The sequence below is a fragment of the Chrysochloris asiatica genome, unplaced genomic scaffold (genome assembly GCF_000296735.1).
Source record: "Chrysochloris asiatica unplaced genomic scaffold, ChrAsi1.0 scaffold00113, whole genome shotgun sequence".
Classification (NCBI taxonomy): domain Eukaryota; kingdom Metazoa; phylum Chordata; class Mammalia; order Afrosoricida; family Chrysochloridae; genus Chrysochloris; species Chrysochloris asiatica.
This window is the reverse complement of record NW_006408631.1, coordinates 5,601,311-5,618,338: the sequence shown is the minus strand read 5'-3', so window position 1 is coordinate 5,618,338 and position 17,028 is coordinate 5,601,311. Positions and strand designations below refer to the sequence as shown.

The 17,028-nt window shown below is 40.5% G+C and overlaps 1 protein-coding gene across 1 annotated transcript in view; it reads left to right on the top strand.

The window, feature by feature from the left end:
- Positions 1-17,028, top strand: part of ARHGEF26 (Rho guanine nucleotide exchange factor (GEF) 26) — a 216,283-nt gene that overhangs the window by 6,035 nt on the left and 193,220 nt on the right. Inside the window, exon 5 of the mRNA XM_006867963.1 lies at positions 4,341-4,486. Coding sequence (XP_006868025.1) covers positions 4,341-4,486 — 146 coding nt within the window. The remainder of the gene's footprint in view (positions 1-4,340; positions 4,487-17,028) is intronic.

Sequence of the window (17,028 nt, the reverse complement as noted above, 5' to 3'; positions counted from 1 at the left end):
CCGTAAAGATTTACACCCTCGGAAACCCTGTACAGGGTCGCTATGGGTCGGAACCGACTCGACGGCACTTAACAACAACAACAAGTAGCAAAGCCAGAATTTGTTCCTTTGATTCCAGTTCGCTTTCTCTTGTGACATTCTAAAAACAGCCAGTTCATTGGTTGCTCTCAGTTAATTTTAACTCATGGCAAACCCATATTTATCAGAGTACAGTTGCTCCATAGAGTTTTCAGTGGCTGATTTTTTCGGCGGCAGATAGCCCAACCTTTTTTCACTGGGCAACTCTGAGTGAACTCAAACCTCTAACATGTTTCTTGTTTAAAATGTTTTATTGTGAATTGAGTGAAGTTTTCTTTTTTACAGATAGCTCATCAGTTTTGTGTTCAACAAATCATTTCAATTGCAGTCCCCTCATTGTACCACCAGTTAACAGTGTTAGCTTCTGTTCCCTCTCTTTTTACACTCTTCCTGTCAAACCACCAACATTTTAATTAGCAGCCAATTGAGTTTACTGCTTGCATCACTTAGGGACTGCACTCTCTCAAAGTAAAATTACTGAGTATATGCCTAACATTTCTTCTTGTTGTTGCTAAGTGCTGTACAGTTGGTTTCGACTCAGAGTGATCCTGTAGGGGTTCTGAGGAGCAACTGGTGAGTTAGAACTACTGACCTCACAGTTCAAACCACCCTTGCAGTCCAGTACTTATCCTATAACACGACACCAGGACTCCTAACATTTCTTAGGGAAATGTTTTGTATTTTTCTGGGATTTGACACTGATTCTGTGACTTTTGCCACAGAGGGCTACGAATTTTTTTTTTTTTTTTAAGTCAGAGGAAAGACCTTTCATTATAACTAGTTTCATGTTTTTTTATTTTATACAGAAACATTACTTCTGTGTGCGAGAAAGATGAGGCGTTCTGCTCCCGTAAAGATTTATAGCCTCGGAAACTCTATGCAGGATTGCTATGAGTCGGAACTGACTCCACTCCACGGCAAATAACAACAACAATTACTTCTGTGTACCCTCCCTGCCTCTTCTCAAATCAGATAATTCTAGAAATTATTTTCCATACATAAGAGCACAAGGAATGCAGGACTCTTTAACAGTTAATGACTAACAAAAGTCATAATTCAGGAAACAGTGGTGAGAGTCCGTGATGTTGGTGCTCGGCAGGCGTGGGTTCTAGTCCCATTCGATTACTCATCAGTTGAGTACCTTATAACCTCACTGATTCCCAGTTTCATCAGGTGGGAAAGGAGTTTAATGATATTGATGTACCTATTGTTAGGAGAATAAATGAGAAACCATATGCGGAGGCTTCAAAAAGTTTGTGAGCAAATGGAAGTTTTCCATTTGCCCTCTCGTAGCATCACCGTTATATACAGATGTTCCAACCACTAAGTACTTTAAAGAGTACTATAAAACTTACTGTCATCAAGTTAATTGCAACTCCTAGCAACCCTGAAAGATAATGTAGAATTGCCCCATCAGGCTTCCACATCTTTTTCCCAAGCAATGGCTGGCTGATGGGTTCAAATCATCTAACTTCTTATTAGTGCTTTAGCCACTGTATCATCAGGACTCCTTAGGATGTTACAGGGGTGAAAGAAACTCATTTTACCCTCGTAAGCTGTTTTACATGTACAGAATAATTGGAAAAGTAAAGTCTGGCTTAGACTCTTGTGCTGCTCTAGCTATTCTTGCATATGGAATGTGCTATGGGAATTCAGAAGAGGCAGATGTTTGTTTGCTTGGGTAGATAGGAAACTTAACATATCCCCTCTAAAACTAAAAAGTAGTTGATGTCCAATGATTTTGATACGTGTGTCAGAATAGAACTGTACTCCCTAGGTTTTTCCAGGGTTGATTTTTCTGAAGTAGATCAACTGACCTTTCTTTTGAGTTGCCTCTCTGTAAAATCAAATCTCCAACATTTGAGACCACCCAGGGACTCCTAAACCTGAATGTTTTACTTTCCAGATGTGAGACCTAAAGATCTAGGAAGCATCCTAAACAGTCCTCTTAACCAGTCCATCACCTGATTATTTTTAAGTACCTTAAGTGCCTAGCCCCAAGCTCCATTGTCTTTCATTGATAGAAATTTGGGCACATTGACCAACTCATTAGCATTCTAATTGTTCTCCTTGGTAATCTAGTGTATTGTTTTCCAATCTAATGAAATCTTTCCTTTTTGTGCAGTCCCATTTAATTCAGTGTATTCCCATAAAACACAGTGTGAAGACACCCAAGATATAAAATCTGTTTTTTAATGTGGCCAAGGAAGTTTTGCTTGATCTGGACTGGCTGTGATTAATCTTTGGAAATTCACCATATACCGTCTGCCCACTGGAGGCCTCAATTCCAGCCACATTGACCTTCCTTAGTTCATTGAAATCCTCCTAAATTTTCTCCTGCTTCAAGGGCTTTAACATAGGCTTTTTTTCTTTAGCTCTGCAGTTTTTCAGCTCACTGAGCTTAGATTTCCCCGTGATACAGTCCCATCCCCCAGACTGGATTGAATTTTTCTGACAATCTCTTCTTGGAGCACTCTATATAAACCTTACTTTGTAGGTATGCACTGATCTCACATCATTGTGTCCTCACAACCTGTAATGACTTGTTATCTCATTCACAGTAAAAACCAAAGTCCTTTCAGTGGCATGGAGCCAAGGCTCTACATGCTCTGCCCTTTCCTCACCTGCTACGTTCTCCTGTAGTTTCTCCCCTTGCTCACTCTACTCCTTGTACCTGTAGATGTGCCAAGCAAACTTTTGCCTCCGGGCCTTTGGATTTCTTGTTCCTCTGATGGAATGCTCTTTGCTCTGCTGTACACTGTCTCACCACTTTAGGTCTTTGCTTCCGTTTACCTTGGTGAGACATTCCTAGCTCATCCCCCCACTGCCAGCACTCCCTAGCTCCTTCTCCGTCAGATTTTATATTCTGTCATATGGACTCCTGCTTTAGCACTGTAAGATCAGCACTGGACTGCAAACCATAAGGTTGCCAGTTCAAACTCACCAACTGCTCCTTATTGTTGTTGTTAAGTGCCGTTGAGTCTATTCCAACCCATAGCGACAACCCTGCATAGGGTTTCTGAGGCTGTAAATCTTTACGGGAGCAGAACGCCTCATCTTTCTCCCGCAGAACCTGCTGTTAGTTTCGAACTGCTGATCTTGAGATGAGTAGCCCGATTCGTAACCACTGCACTACCAGAGCTTCTTAACTGCTCATTAGAAACCCTATATAGGGTCACTATGAGTTGAAACCGACTCAATGACACTTAACAACTGCCTTCTGTCATATAGGGTCTCTATAAATTGGAATCTACTCGATGGCACCTAACGTGATGGGTTGTTGTTGTTAAGTGCCGTGGAGTTGGTTCCAGCTCATAGCGAGACCCTGTACAGGGTTTCCAAGGAGTGTCTGGTGGTATAAACTGCTGACCTTGTGGTTAGCAGTTCAGTGCTTATTCTAGAGCCTATGAAATCACTGTTTTTAGATTAAAACTGTGTTTACACCCTACTCTTTCTTTCTTCAATATTCATCACTACTTAGCTATCATTTTAACAAATAATACTGAGTCAGAATCCATTTAGTGGCAATGGGTTTGGGTTTTGGCTGTTTTAGACTATATGTTGGGGGACTAATTGTGAAAAGGAAAACAGGAGCTAGTTCTCCTCTCATGAAACAACAACCTAATGAGAAAAATAGTCAAAATCACTCATTAATTTATTTGTTCGGGTGATATTTAGAGACTGTCTACTAGGTGCCTGTGATTACTGGACACAAGGAATAATGGTGGCATAGTAGTTAAAGTGCTCAGTTTGAACCCACCAGCCTCTCCATGGGCAAAAGATGTGGCAGGCAATTTCCTTAAAGATTTACAGCCTTGGAAACTCTATGGGGCAATTCTGCTCTGGCCTAATCAATTGGTACGAGTTGGAATCCACTTAATGCCAGTGGGTTTTAGTCTAGACGGGAGCAGGTCACCAAGTCTTTAGTCTTGTGGAATTGCTGGTAGGTTTGAACCACCAACCTTTGTTTAGCAGCTCAGCATTTAGCTGGTATGCCACCAGGATATGGACAGAAATATAGAAACTTCTTCAGTTGATATTTCTTACATGGGTTAGTCTCTTCCTCCTGAAGATTAATTAGAGTCAGAGCTTTGTGAGTAAGAGAACCATGTTTCTGTAATTACTCAGTAGTGACAAGATCCATTTGTCTGTCTGTTTATCAAACTAGAGACCAAACATTGTATGAATGTGGATGTTTGTTTAGAACAAGTAGCACACTGATGGGGGCCTTTAGTAATATGTAGGCATTGTTTTTATTGCAGAAAATGCAGTCCTGTATCAGAACTATAAAGAAAAGGCTCTTGACATTGACTCTGATGAAGAGTCAGAACCCAAAGAACAGAAGTCAGATGAAAAAATTGTGATCCCCCATAAGCCGCTGAGATCCACATGGAGCCAGCTCTCTTTGGTGAGTGCTTACCTTTCTCATCTATCTGGGGGAAAAAAACCCAAGTTGTGGAAATTACATATGGATGTGATTTTTATGTTTGCTGCCCTTTCTATAATACTAAGGCAGAGGACACTTCTTTCATATTGTGAATTTCATATATTCACATTGCTTGAATCTCTGCAAGCACTAATCAGACCATGAACTTTGATACTTCTGATCTGGGAAATTAGGTTTTGATAACATAAAGTGCTGTGAGACTATTGTACTATGGACTCTGGAAACATGTTCCACTCAATATTCTTTTTGGTGGTTTTTTTTTTTCTTGTCGTATGTCTATATTGTTGTTGTTGTTGTTGTTGTTAAGTGCCTTATAGTGGTAACTTAACAGATTCTAAGCGTATCCTGATTTTTCGGTCATAATTATGGGGAGCGTATATAAAGATAAATAAAAGTGTATTGCTATTTATAGTGTGATGTAATAGGGTAAGCACTGGATTGCTAACCGCAAGGCTGGCAGAAACCCACCAGCCATTCTTCCTATAGCTGTGCCAAACACACTTTTGCCTAGGGCTTTTGCACTTTCTGTTCCTTTGATGGATGCTCTTTGTTCTACTGTAAACTTTCTCAGTGCTTTTAGATCTTAGCTTAAATTTCACCTTGGTGAGGCATTCCTAGCCCATCCTCCCATCCCCAACACTTCCTACCGCCTTTTCCATAGGATTTCATAGGTTATAGCAGTTACATTCAGTCATGTGGACTCCTGTTGTGGTACTGTAGGAATAGCACTGGACTGTATACCATAAGGTGTGCAGTTCAAACCCACCAGCTGCTCCTCAGAAACCGTATACGTGGTCTCTATGAGTTAGAACTGACTGGATGGCACTTAACAACAATAATTATGGTTCCAATTCATATGTTGCTGATGTACTTGAGTGCTGTTAAATCAGTTCCAACTCATAGCAACCCTGTATAGGGTTTCCAAGGAGCAACTGGTGAGCATGAACCGTGGACCCAGTGATTCAAACTAACCTTGCAGTCCAGCTCATTAGCCCACAGCTCCATGCCAGGACTCCCTGGTTCATATATGTGTGGATTATTCCCAACCAAACATGTTTTGAGCATGTCTCTGTGATCCATGGGTGCCTGAAGACTAGCTCGCTCAGTAAAACGCTTGTCTTAGTCTTCTTGGGGTGTCTTCAAAAAAAGATCCAATCGTAAGAGTGACTTCCAAGGGATCTTTTGGGCCAGTTTATTCAAAGCAGAGAGAGATCAGCGTAGAAGGTTATGATGACTGTTTTATGGGATGCCAAAGGGGTAACCTTGATAGATTTTCTCAAAGGAAACAGGACAATCATGGGAGTTTTAAGGAAGAAGTTGTTTTTTTAATTGTGAACTGTGTGGTGAGGAAAAGAATGGGAAAGTTATGCTGTGGAATTTTTTTCGTGTCACAACAGCACATCTACTCAGTTTTCAAGGGTAGCACAGGTTGTCCTGTAAGAATTTCATTTGGAGACTGTACCCCATCTACCTGCAGCCCTGATCTTGCCCTTTCAGACTGTTTACAAAACTCAAAGAACATGAGTTGAGTTCCTCAAAGATGGCAAACTGCTGATTTGATGTGGTAGAAATTGAAGAGGATGGAATTCTTTAGAGAAGGTTGTTGTTGTTGTTAAGTGCCATCAAGTCAGTTCTGACTCATAGTGAGCCTATATAGGGTTTCCAAGGAGCGATTGGTGGGTTTGAACCAACATCCTTGCTGTTCCAACTGACCTTGTGGTCGAGTGCATATCGTACGGCACCACCCCAGGACTCCAGGGGAGGGTTGTTGTTGTAGTTAAGTACGTGGAGTCGGTGCGGACTCATAGTGACCCTGTACAGGGTTTCCGAGGCTGCAAATCTTTACGGGAGTAGAAAGCCTCATCTTTCTCCTGTGGAACCGCTGGTAGTTTCGAACTGCCGACCTTGAGGTTGGTAGCCTGATTCATAACCACTATGCTACCAGAGTTCCTTAGGGGGAGGGTTTGTTGTTGTTGTGAAGTGCCGTCAAATCGATTCCAACCCATAGCGACCCTGTATAGGGTTTCCAAGGAGCAGCTGGTGAGCTTGAACCACCTATCTTGTAGTTCAAACGACTTTGCAGTCTGATGCATTAGCCCACAGCACCACAAGGGGAATGTTAGAGAGATGGAAACTCTGCCTTCTGAAGTGTATAGACCAAATGAAAGATAGGTCAAGAGACAATAGCTTCACATTTTGGTATTTTTGTTTGACAAAGCTATCTATGATTTTGTAGCAATACTTTTAGACTTACTCTTCTATATGTGTATGTACCCGATAAAGAAATTGTTGATGTTTTTCCTTAATTTGATTTGACACATTTATATTTTCTTGAAGTTAATGAGTAGCATTCTGTTTGATTTCTGTATGTGCATCTATTGTGTATATATCTCATAATGATTTTTATGTTGATAAGTAATTTCTCCTCTTTGCGTGAAGCTTCTTTTGGCGGGGGTGGGAATCATTAAAACTGCCTTTACATACTACGGATGCTAAGTTTACTTGATAATGAGTTTGGGCACTGCATTTGGAGGCATCTGATACGTTAGAAAGTAGAAAGGAATTTGCTGTGGCTTGTCCGTGCACTTGCATAGTGAGAGCACTCCTTCATAAGCAAGCCTGTACACCTGGCTGAATTGTTAAGCAACATGGGAGCAGAGTCATTTCCCTGCTAAGCCTCAATAAGCTTTGTTCATAGTCAGGAATCCCTTATAGTTAAGAAACTATCAGCATAAGAAAAAGGGTTATGTATGTGGAAGCTGCTTAATCAGGACCATGGAATTGTGTGTGAGTTAGTGGTGGGGTTTAGGCTGTGTGTCTCCCTCTTCCACCTTGTAATGGTATTAAACATTTCTGAAAGTAAGCCTACTTCCTCGTACAGCCCCTGCTCGCCTCCCTTCCCTCCCCCCACTTAGTTCTTTCCTCAAGAGATTCCGTTTATTTCCAGTGCCTCCAAAGTGGAGCTGTGCTTAGTGTCACACTGCAAACTTCAAGGTCATTTGAACCGCAGCGTCGGTGGTTCAAACTCACCAGCTGCTCCTTAATAGAAAACCTATCTATACAGGGTCGCTATGGGTTGGAACTGGCTCCGGGGCACTTAACAACAACAACAACAACAACAAAATGCCTCCAGGTGCAGGGCAGATCATGTGAGTGTGGCTAGTGAATGTCCCTGTAAGGTGATGGAGAGTTGTGGGGACTGAGCAGCTGCCACTTGTGTACAAGCCAAGTAAGTATGAGAGCCTGATGAGGTCAGAACTTTGGATATTTAAAAAAAAAAGGAAATCCAGGAATGCATACTTTCATGAAGTTTCATTGGGAGATCAGCTTTTTTATTTTTTTATTTTTAATGCTGTATGAGCCCAGCAACATAATGGCCAGATGTAGACCATGAGCTCAGTCTGCAACCTCTTCTCTGTGAATGTTTTGTGTGATTTTTTTTTTTTTCCATTGGTGAGTTATCCTTAAGACTGGAGAACTTTTAGCCTGATACCCTAATCTAGGGGTCCCTGTGTGGCGCTGTAGGATAAGCACTGGACTGCTAACTGCATGGTCAGTGGTACAGACCCACCAGCCACTCCTCAAAACAGGAGAATTTATAGTCTGATTTCATAGTCTAGGAGTACTGGTGTGGTGCTGCAGGATAATGCACTGGACCTCAAGGTCAGTTTAGATCTCAAGTTCAGCGGTTCAAACTCATCAGCCGCTCTTTGGAAACCCTATAGAGGGTCACTGTGAGTTGGAACCGACTCAGTGGCATTTAACAACAACATCTTAATCTAGGTGTCCTGGTGCGACACTGTAGGAAGCACTGCACTGCTAACCGCAAGGTCAGTGGTTCAGACCCACCATCATGCTCCTCAGAAATCCTGTATAGGGTTGCTATGAGTCGGAATTGACTTGATATACTGAAGACAACAACAGCAACCTAATCTAATGATCTCTTGATGTGTATATACCAAAGCAGATTGTTGGGAAAACTGGTGTTGAGTCCGATAGAAGCTGTGTAGGTTCTAAAAGGCTGTCAGTCACTTGTTGGTATGGACTTCTTGGTATAGAGCATCTGATTGCTGTTTAAACAGCAGCATGCACTGCAGTGCCGGTTTATTCTCATCCCACTTGGTTTTTAGTACTGAAAACTACGCTGTCCTATTTGTACCTCTGGAGTTAGGCTTTCATTGATTTTAACAAATGTCCATGCAGTTTAAAATAATAGTAAAACTTCTAATATAGACATGCATTTTATTTGGCAAAAGATGAACATACCAGTCTGCCTTTGTTAACAAGATTGATATCAAAGGACTATCTTGTAATAAAATATAAAACAATAAAATTCACTTCTGACTTTAGTCCATTTTATCTTGGAGTTGAGTGTTCCCGGGAGGCTTGTGTGTGTTTATTGTGTTGCTTGCCAACTCCATTTAATCAAACCAGCAGGATTGGACTTTGCATTGTGCTTAGGCACCAGCCTACATTTACTTGGTCCCTGTCTCCTTTTCACTTTACACAATTTTTCCTTTAATATTTTTTCCAATAAAGTATTTCAAGCATGCGAAAGAAATGTGTGTGTATGATACTCCTAGATTTATGTGTACCTACTGTCCTGATTGAACAAATGTGTACATTTACTTCAGGCCGCATTGTTTTAGACAGATATAGCAAAACCACCCCCATGTTCCCTAGTTCTGTTTTCCCCTCTTTCCAGACAGGGGAGAACAGACCTATTCTGAAGTTCTCTTGAATCTTTCCCTTGCAGGGTTCCATCCACCGAAAAGATGCCATGAGTACTGGCTTTTAGGAAAATAGATATTTTAATGGTAAAAAGCAGCTATTGCCATTTTAGAAGCCTGGCTGACTGGAAGAGAGCAGACTTCAGGAGTTTTTAACAATACCAGCAGGTTTCTCATCACTGAGGGACTTCCATTTGTCTGTCTGACTTAGTGCCCTGACTACTTCTCTTAGAGGGGCTGCTTAGGATAGCTCTCAGAAGACTTCTGCTTCTTATGTATTTTTCACATCATTCTTCTTTGCTTAACTTTCAGTATATCAAATTAGTAGGAAACCCCTACCTATTCTTAAATATATCACTTTAATATGATTCCAGAAAGAGAGTGAGACCAGGGATATTTCTGGCAATAGTTTAGCTCCAAGTTTGACACCTGCCTTGACTTCCTGTTTAGGAGGGGCATGGGTGGGTGCATGTAGGCATTACCTATTGTTGAGTGTTTTGTTTTTGAAATATCTCTTAACCTTTGTTTTAAACACCTGTCTAATTGCTGTGATGGTGAAACTTTTTTTTTATCAAGTGACCATAAGAAGCATTCTATATACTGAAGATTCTTTTGAAGTACAGTAATTTGAAGTAATTTATGGTTGTTACATAAGGCCTTCAAGCTTTCAGTCTGTAGTATAATTTGTCTTCACGTGTTTGTTTATGATGTTATGCAGTACTGGGTTCAGCTGTTCAAGTGACAGGTACTTCCCCGTTTATAATATTGGGGCCACATCAGCTGTAGTGTTGTGTTCATCTAGGAATAGGGAGAATTTGAACTGTGTAAGATGGGGATTTAATTGGGCTTCAGTAGAATAATGAGCATTTAGGTTGCCACCAACTTCTATTGTAGCATCAAGGTGAAATGATTGTTTAGCAGTCAGTGGTGGCTCTGCCAACATAGTCTCTGTGGGAAGGTGAGTCATCTCCTAGACAGGACCGTGACCTGGGCCCCATGATTTCACAAGATGGTGACAGGCTTTCGTTTCATTCACTTGATGCTTAATGTATTTTGTAGATTTGTCCTTAATTGCAAATACAGGATCCTTTTGATCCAAGGAAATGTAACTTGGGAATATAACTTTTTGCTGCTCCTCAGGCCTTGGAGTTCACTAATTCGCTGGAGATAATGTAGGTGATCATGGTTCCCAGTTTGGAAGGGATTTGAAGTTTTTCACTTAAGTCATTTTTGAACTTGAAGTATGCCAAGAGACAAGAAAGTGCTAAGACACAGCTGAATTGCCCATTAACTCACCTAGAGTGATACTGTGAGGACCAAGCTGTTCTTAGATCTCTGGGAAAAGCTTGTGGGTTTGAAGAAAAATCCTGATTGTCCTTTTAGTCCAGGATAAAATGTTGAGTACTTGTGACATTTCCTACCAGGTGGGTAGCCAGCTGTGCCCTGGATGCAAAGTGAGCTGTAGGCTTTTCCTCAGGGCCATTCTTGACTGGAGTCTTGTAAGTATTTATAGTCTTCTTCCTTAGATCTTGACTGGAGTGTATTTTGCTTTTATCATAACTCTCCCCACCCGTGACTCCTGCCCCAAGATTATGTATGCATGCCTGAAAAAATGACTATTGTGAAACCCATGTTTGTTTTGCTAAGTTCAGTAACAACACCAAACCTACTCTTGCCAGCCAAGCCCTGACCCCATTTATCTGCCTCGGGGTGTGTTTGTGTAATTTCTATTACCTTGACATGCCAGTAGGTACCTTTGAAAGGGTGTTCCAGCTGCAGAGGCAGAAACTGAAGCATGCTGGCGTGTTTTTCACTTGAACTCAATGCCTAATATAGTCATGCTCTACTGTACTCTTTATTTTGTGCCTGCTGACATGTGGCTTTATCAGTCATCTTAAATTATTCTGAATGTTTCTTTAGTTTGCTCAAACATTTTTGTCAGGGTCTGGTTTCTATATTTTCATCAAAATGTTTCTTCAGCTATGCTTAGTAAAAAGGTGTAGTGTGAGATATAGAGTTAGGACCTTGGTCTTTTGTGTCCTGGGATCAGCTTTTAAGGTATCAGCTTTTTTTTTTTGGATGACTTTCAGGAACTTGGGTAATGAAAAGAGAAGATTAGGAAATTGGGAATTTTGTTATAAATATAATTTAATGTAGTTGAAAATTTAACAGATGCTGTGGAGCTCTTAGTATAACTCTGTAGGATAAATACTGGACTGTTAACTGCAAGGTTGGCGGTGCAAACCTGCTAGCTGCTTCTCTGAAACTTTATACAGGATCACTGTGAGGCAGAACCAGCTGACTCAACAACGCTTAACAACAATGGAGTTTTAGAAGTTTGTTCTGATGGAACTTATTTTAGAGTTTCCACTGTGTTTATTGTGAAACAGAGGAAAATTTCAAAATCAGACCTCAACAGCTGTAATAAACCTGAATATCATGTTGTTTGCAGGAATGTTTAATGTGTTTAGAGCTCATGGAAAACTTTTCATTCTTTTCCCTTAAATTTTCACACTTGTCTGAATTAATTCTAAATTGTTCAGTGACTTGTTGCTTAAAATACAATCTATTCAGTCACATAACTTTTCATGTATGCTTTTTCAAACAGCAATACATTAGATGGTGATTAATGCCTTTCTCCATATCTGTCTTTTGTGTTTAAACAATAGAAAAAACCTGGTCATTTTTCATGTCTGGCTTATGTTTAACATTCATAGTGTAAACACTTTACACAATAATATAAGGTACGTACTACTCTACATTTTTAAGTTAGACAATGGGTCTCATCTCCTAGAATGCTGTGCCTTTATAAATAGAAATAGAGGTCTGGGTGCCTAGACCCGAGACTCTAAGCAGAGCTCCTATTCTAGTTAAAAGTTACAATGCTGGGTGCTGATTAGCTTTGGCTAGGGACCAGGCTCCGAATGATTTTGGATTTTCAATATAATTAGATTTTGGTGTTCTCAACATTTAAAAAAGTAGTAATTTTGACAAGTGTAAGCAATAACTAACGTGTCCTCTGTGTTATGGAAAGGAATGCAAGCATTTCAGATAAGACTGAAGTCTCTTGATTGGACCTGCAATTCCAATGTCTTTCCCCTTTTCCATAGGTTGTATGGTATCCTCAGTTTGATGAGATCCCTCTCAAAATTCTTGTGTATACATTTTAGGAAGAAATATAGATTATATGCATTTACAGAAATAATATACAACACAGATTTTTATAACTTTTCTTTTTCTGAGCAGTGTATCTTGTTAGTCATTTCATGTCAGTATATCTACAGCATCCTTTTGAATTGTTGCAATATTCCATCTGATGGGTATGCAATTAGCCATTTCTGTGGGGATTTATACATCTTTTTGAGAATCTAATAGAAGGTATTAGCCATGAACTTTGTCAAGAAAATGCACACATTAAATTAAGCATCTAAGTATGTGTGTACATTGTGTTTTCTTAGTTTCAGTTTTAGTGTGATTTTCACCTTTACCTTTATCTCCAAGTACTAGGATGACCTTACAGCAACTCTCTGTGTATTGATGAACGTTTCCATGTTGTTCCTATGACCTTTCAAAGATTTCATTTTTCTGCATTATACCAAATGTTATAACTTTATGTAACTCTTTCTGAAAAATACACGTAGGTGGAAAAAAGTATTACTCTGATCCGATGTGCGTCATTAAAAGCACCTGAGTTAGAGATGTGCCTTATTAATGACCTATTGTTATTGATTATCCTGAGAGAACAATGAGATGTGAATATGTGGGCAGTGAGTACCATGCCCTTTAGGGGAGGCAGAGATCATAAGAGACAGGTGCTTTGAGAAAGTAGGAGTTGAGCACAGGATTAATTTTCATTCTCATAATTGCAAAAGCAGATGTTTCAGCCAGAAATCTAGAGCCAGGACTTAGACAAAGAGGGTCTTCTTATGTCACTGGGTAGAAAATTGATGAGAGATTGATGATTTATTCGCTTGTGGAGGGTCTGCTGTACCCTGTACCCTATGTAGGCACTCGAGTTCCAACACAAACAGACTCCACCTGTTTTCATGTCTTTGCAGCCACCCTGAATGGTAACACAGACATCGAATTATCCTTAAATAAATAACAAATTACAACTGTGGTAATGCTTTGAAAGATGTATTCATGCAACTAGGAGACTAGGAGGGTTGCCTGTGGGTGAAGGCTGTCAGTCACAGGAATTTGTAAAAGGAAGTGACACGAACTGCTAACTGAAGAGTGTCAGGACCCTGCAGGCTTGGGAGTGGGACCAGTTGGGGGCATTCCAGGCAGAGAAAATGGTATGTGCAGGGGCTGCCAGTGGAATAGTGGGTAAGAGGAACTGAAATCAGACAATGTAACTGGAGCCAAGAGAGCAAGGAGTAAAGTTTTTTGGACAAGATGAGGCTGGTGAGGTGGTCAGGAGCCAGGCCTTGCTGGGTGTTGGGCCTTTATTCCAAGAACAGGGGGGTATCAGTGAAGAATTTTAAGCAGGGAGGTGGCATGATCCAATCAATGTATTTGTTTAAATGAGCACTGGCTATATTGAGGAACTGATTTGGAGGGAATGATGCGTTACGGCAGTGACTCGCTCTTCTCTTTGGAACATTTTCCTCATGGACTCCCAGGATGCTACCGCCTCCTCATTTTTCTCCTTCTTCTGCTAGTGGTCCCTTCTTGACTACTGAATGGGTTCTTCCTCATTCTTCTTTCTCTGAGTGGTAGAAGACAGCCAGACTCAGTTCTTGGGCCTTGTATCATCACTACTTGATGACATCTGGTGTGGAGCTGTAGAATCAACTCTGGATTGCAAACCACAAGATTGGCGGTTCAAACCCACCAGCTGCTCTTTGGATACCCTTTACAGGATTGCTGTAAATCAGAACCGACTTGACAGCACTTAGCAACAACAACTTAATGATTCCACTGATCTCATGTCATTAAATACACAAATATTTGAAGACTTCCAAGTTTCCTTCTCTACACTGAACCTTTCCCTGACCTTCAGATAAGGATCTCAGCTGCTTACTTGATAATCTAATTGGCATCTCAAAGTTAACATGTTCGAAAGTTTGTTTCTTATCACTCTATTCTCTCTCCCACCCAAACCTGCTTTTCCTACAATATTCATTTTCTCAGTGAGTAATCATGACACTTTTTTAGTGGTTGAGGCCAAAAACCTTGGAGTCACTTTTCTTTCTCATAACCTGTTTCTAATTTGCTGCAAAGCCTGTGACTTAACTTCAGAAAAAATGTATTCTGCCACTGTTGTTGCTGAAGTCGCTATTGAGTTAGTATGGACTAATAATAATTCTTTGTGCAACAAAACATTCTTTGTGCCGTCCTAACAATCATTGCTGTGTTTAAACCTATTGTTGCCAGCATGTGTCCAATCCACCTCCGTGAGAGTCTTCCTCTTTTCTGCTAGCCCTCTACTTTACCAAGCCTGATATCCTTCTTCAGGTACTGGTCCATCCTGATAATGTGTCTGAAATACATGAGGTACAGTCTCAGCAACCTCGCTTTTAAGGAGCGTTATACCTGTATTTCTTCTAAGGCAGATTTGTTACACCTCCTGACTAAGCCAGAAACCAAACCGAACCCACTGCCACCCAGTCGATTCCAACTCATAGTGACCCCATATAGCGTTTGTTGCTGTCGTTGTTAAGTATTGTCGAGTCATTTTGGACTCATAGCAACCCAGTTTCCAAGGGGTGACTGGTGAGTTTGAATTACTAGCTTTATGGCTCAAACTTACCTCGTGGTCCTGCACTTATCCCACAGCACCACACCAGGATCTCCAGGGTTTACAAGGCTGTAAATCTTTACGGGATCAGAAGGCATCCTCTTTCTCCCACAAAGCTTCTGACTGGTGGCTTAGAATTACTGACCTTCCAGTTAGAGTCGAACTTATAACCGACTAGCCACTAGGACTCTTGTTTCTGCCAGTTCATGTATATTCAGTATTCTTCATCAGCACTATTCTTCAAAGGCATCAGGTCTTCTCCACTCTTTCTTATTCATTGTCTGGCTTTCTCATACATATAAGATATTGAAAGTCAGCATGGCTTGTACTTTAGTCCTCTAAGTGACCTCTTCGCCTTTTAACACTTTGTTGTTGTTGTTAAGTGCTATCCAGTTGGGTTCTGATCCATAACAATCCTGTATAGGGTTTCCAAGGAGCAGCTGGTGATCTTGAACCACCGATCTTGAAGTTCAAACTGACTTTGCAGTCCAGTGCATTAACCCACAGTACCACACCCGGACTCCTTTTAACACTTTAAGGAGGTCTTTTGAAGATTTTCCCATTTGCAGTATGCACCCTGGTAGAGCTGTAAGATAAGCGCTGGATTGCTAACCAGAAAATCAGCAGTTCAAACTCACTAGTCACCCCAAGGGAAAAAGATGAGGCTTTCTGCTCCCGTAAAGATTTACAGTGTCGGAAACCCTTTATAGGTCATTGTGAGTGAGACTGGACTCAGTGGCAGTGGGTTTAATGTCTTTTAATTTCTTACCTACTACTTACTTGGCTGTTAATCATGAATCCACATAAAATTAAATCCTTGATAACTTCAGTTTTTTCTCTGTTTATCTTGATGTTTAAGGAGCTCTGGTAGCGTAGTGGTTACGAGGCGGGCTGCCAACCTCAAGGTCAGCAGTTCAAAACTACCAGCATTTCTGCGGGAGAAAGATGAAGCATTCTGCTCCCGTAAAGATTGACAGCCTCGGAAACCCTGTGCAGGGTCACTATGAGTTGGAGCTGACTCCACGGTACTTAACAACAACAACAATCTTGATGTTTATTGGTCCATTTGTGAAGATTTTTATTTTTTTGGTGCTGAATTGTAAATTCATACTGAAGGTTGTATTCTTTGATCTTCATCAGTAAGTGTTTCAAGTCTTCTTGGCTTCTAAGCAAGCAAATTTGTGTCATCAGCATATTCAGGGTTGTTAATGAGTCTTGCTCTAATCCTGATGCCTTGTTGCCATTTATAAATAGTCCACTTTCATGGAGTATTTGATCAGTATACAGATTAAGTATGGTGAAAGGATACAACCTTGACACATACCTTTTGTGACTTTAAACCATACAGTGTCTCCTCTTTCTGTGCAAATGACTGCTTTAAGTTCCATCTGAGTACAATGAAGTATTCTGAAATACCCATTCTTCACAATATTATCCAAAATTGTTATGATCCACACAGTCACATGCCTATTCAGAGTCAATAAGACACAGATAAACATTTTTTTTTTACTATTCTCTACTTGCAGCCAACAAGCTTCTGGCATCAACAATGATATTCCTCATTCCATGTCCTCTCCTAAATCCAGTTTGAATTTCTGGCAGCTTCTCCGTCAGTGTACTGCTACAACTGTTGAAGAGTTACCTTCAGCAGAATTTTACTTGCATGTGATATTAATGATATTATTTGATAATTTTTGTCTTCTGTTGGATCATTTTTCTTTAGAATAGGCACAAATATGGATCTCTTTCCCATTTGGTTGGTCAAGTAACTGTCTTCCAGACTTTTTGGTATAGATGAGTGAGCACTTCTAGTGTAATATTTTTTTTTTTAAAACATCTCAGTTGGCATTCCATCAATTCTTGGAGCCTTGTTGTTTACAAGTGCCTTCAGTGCAACTTAGACATTTTTCTTCGATGCCATCGGTTGGTTCCTGATCATGTGCTACCTCTTGAAATGGTTGAATGTTGAGAAATTATTTTTGGTTCAGTGATTGTGTGTATTCCTTCCATCTTCTTTTGATGCTTCCTAC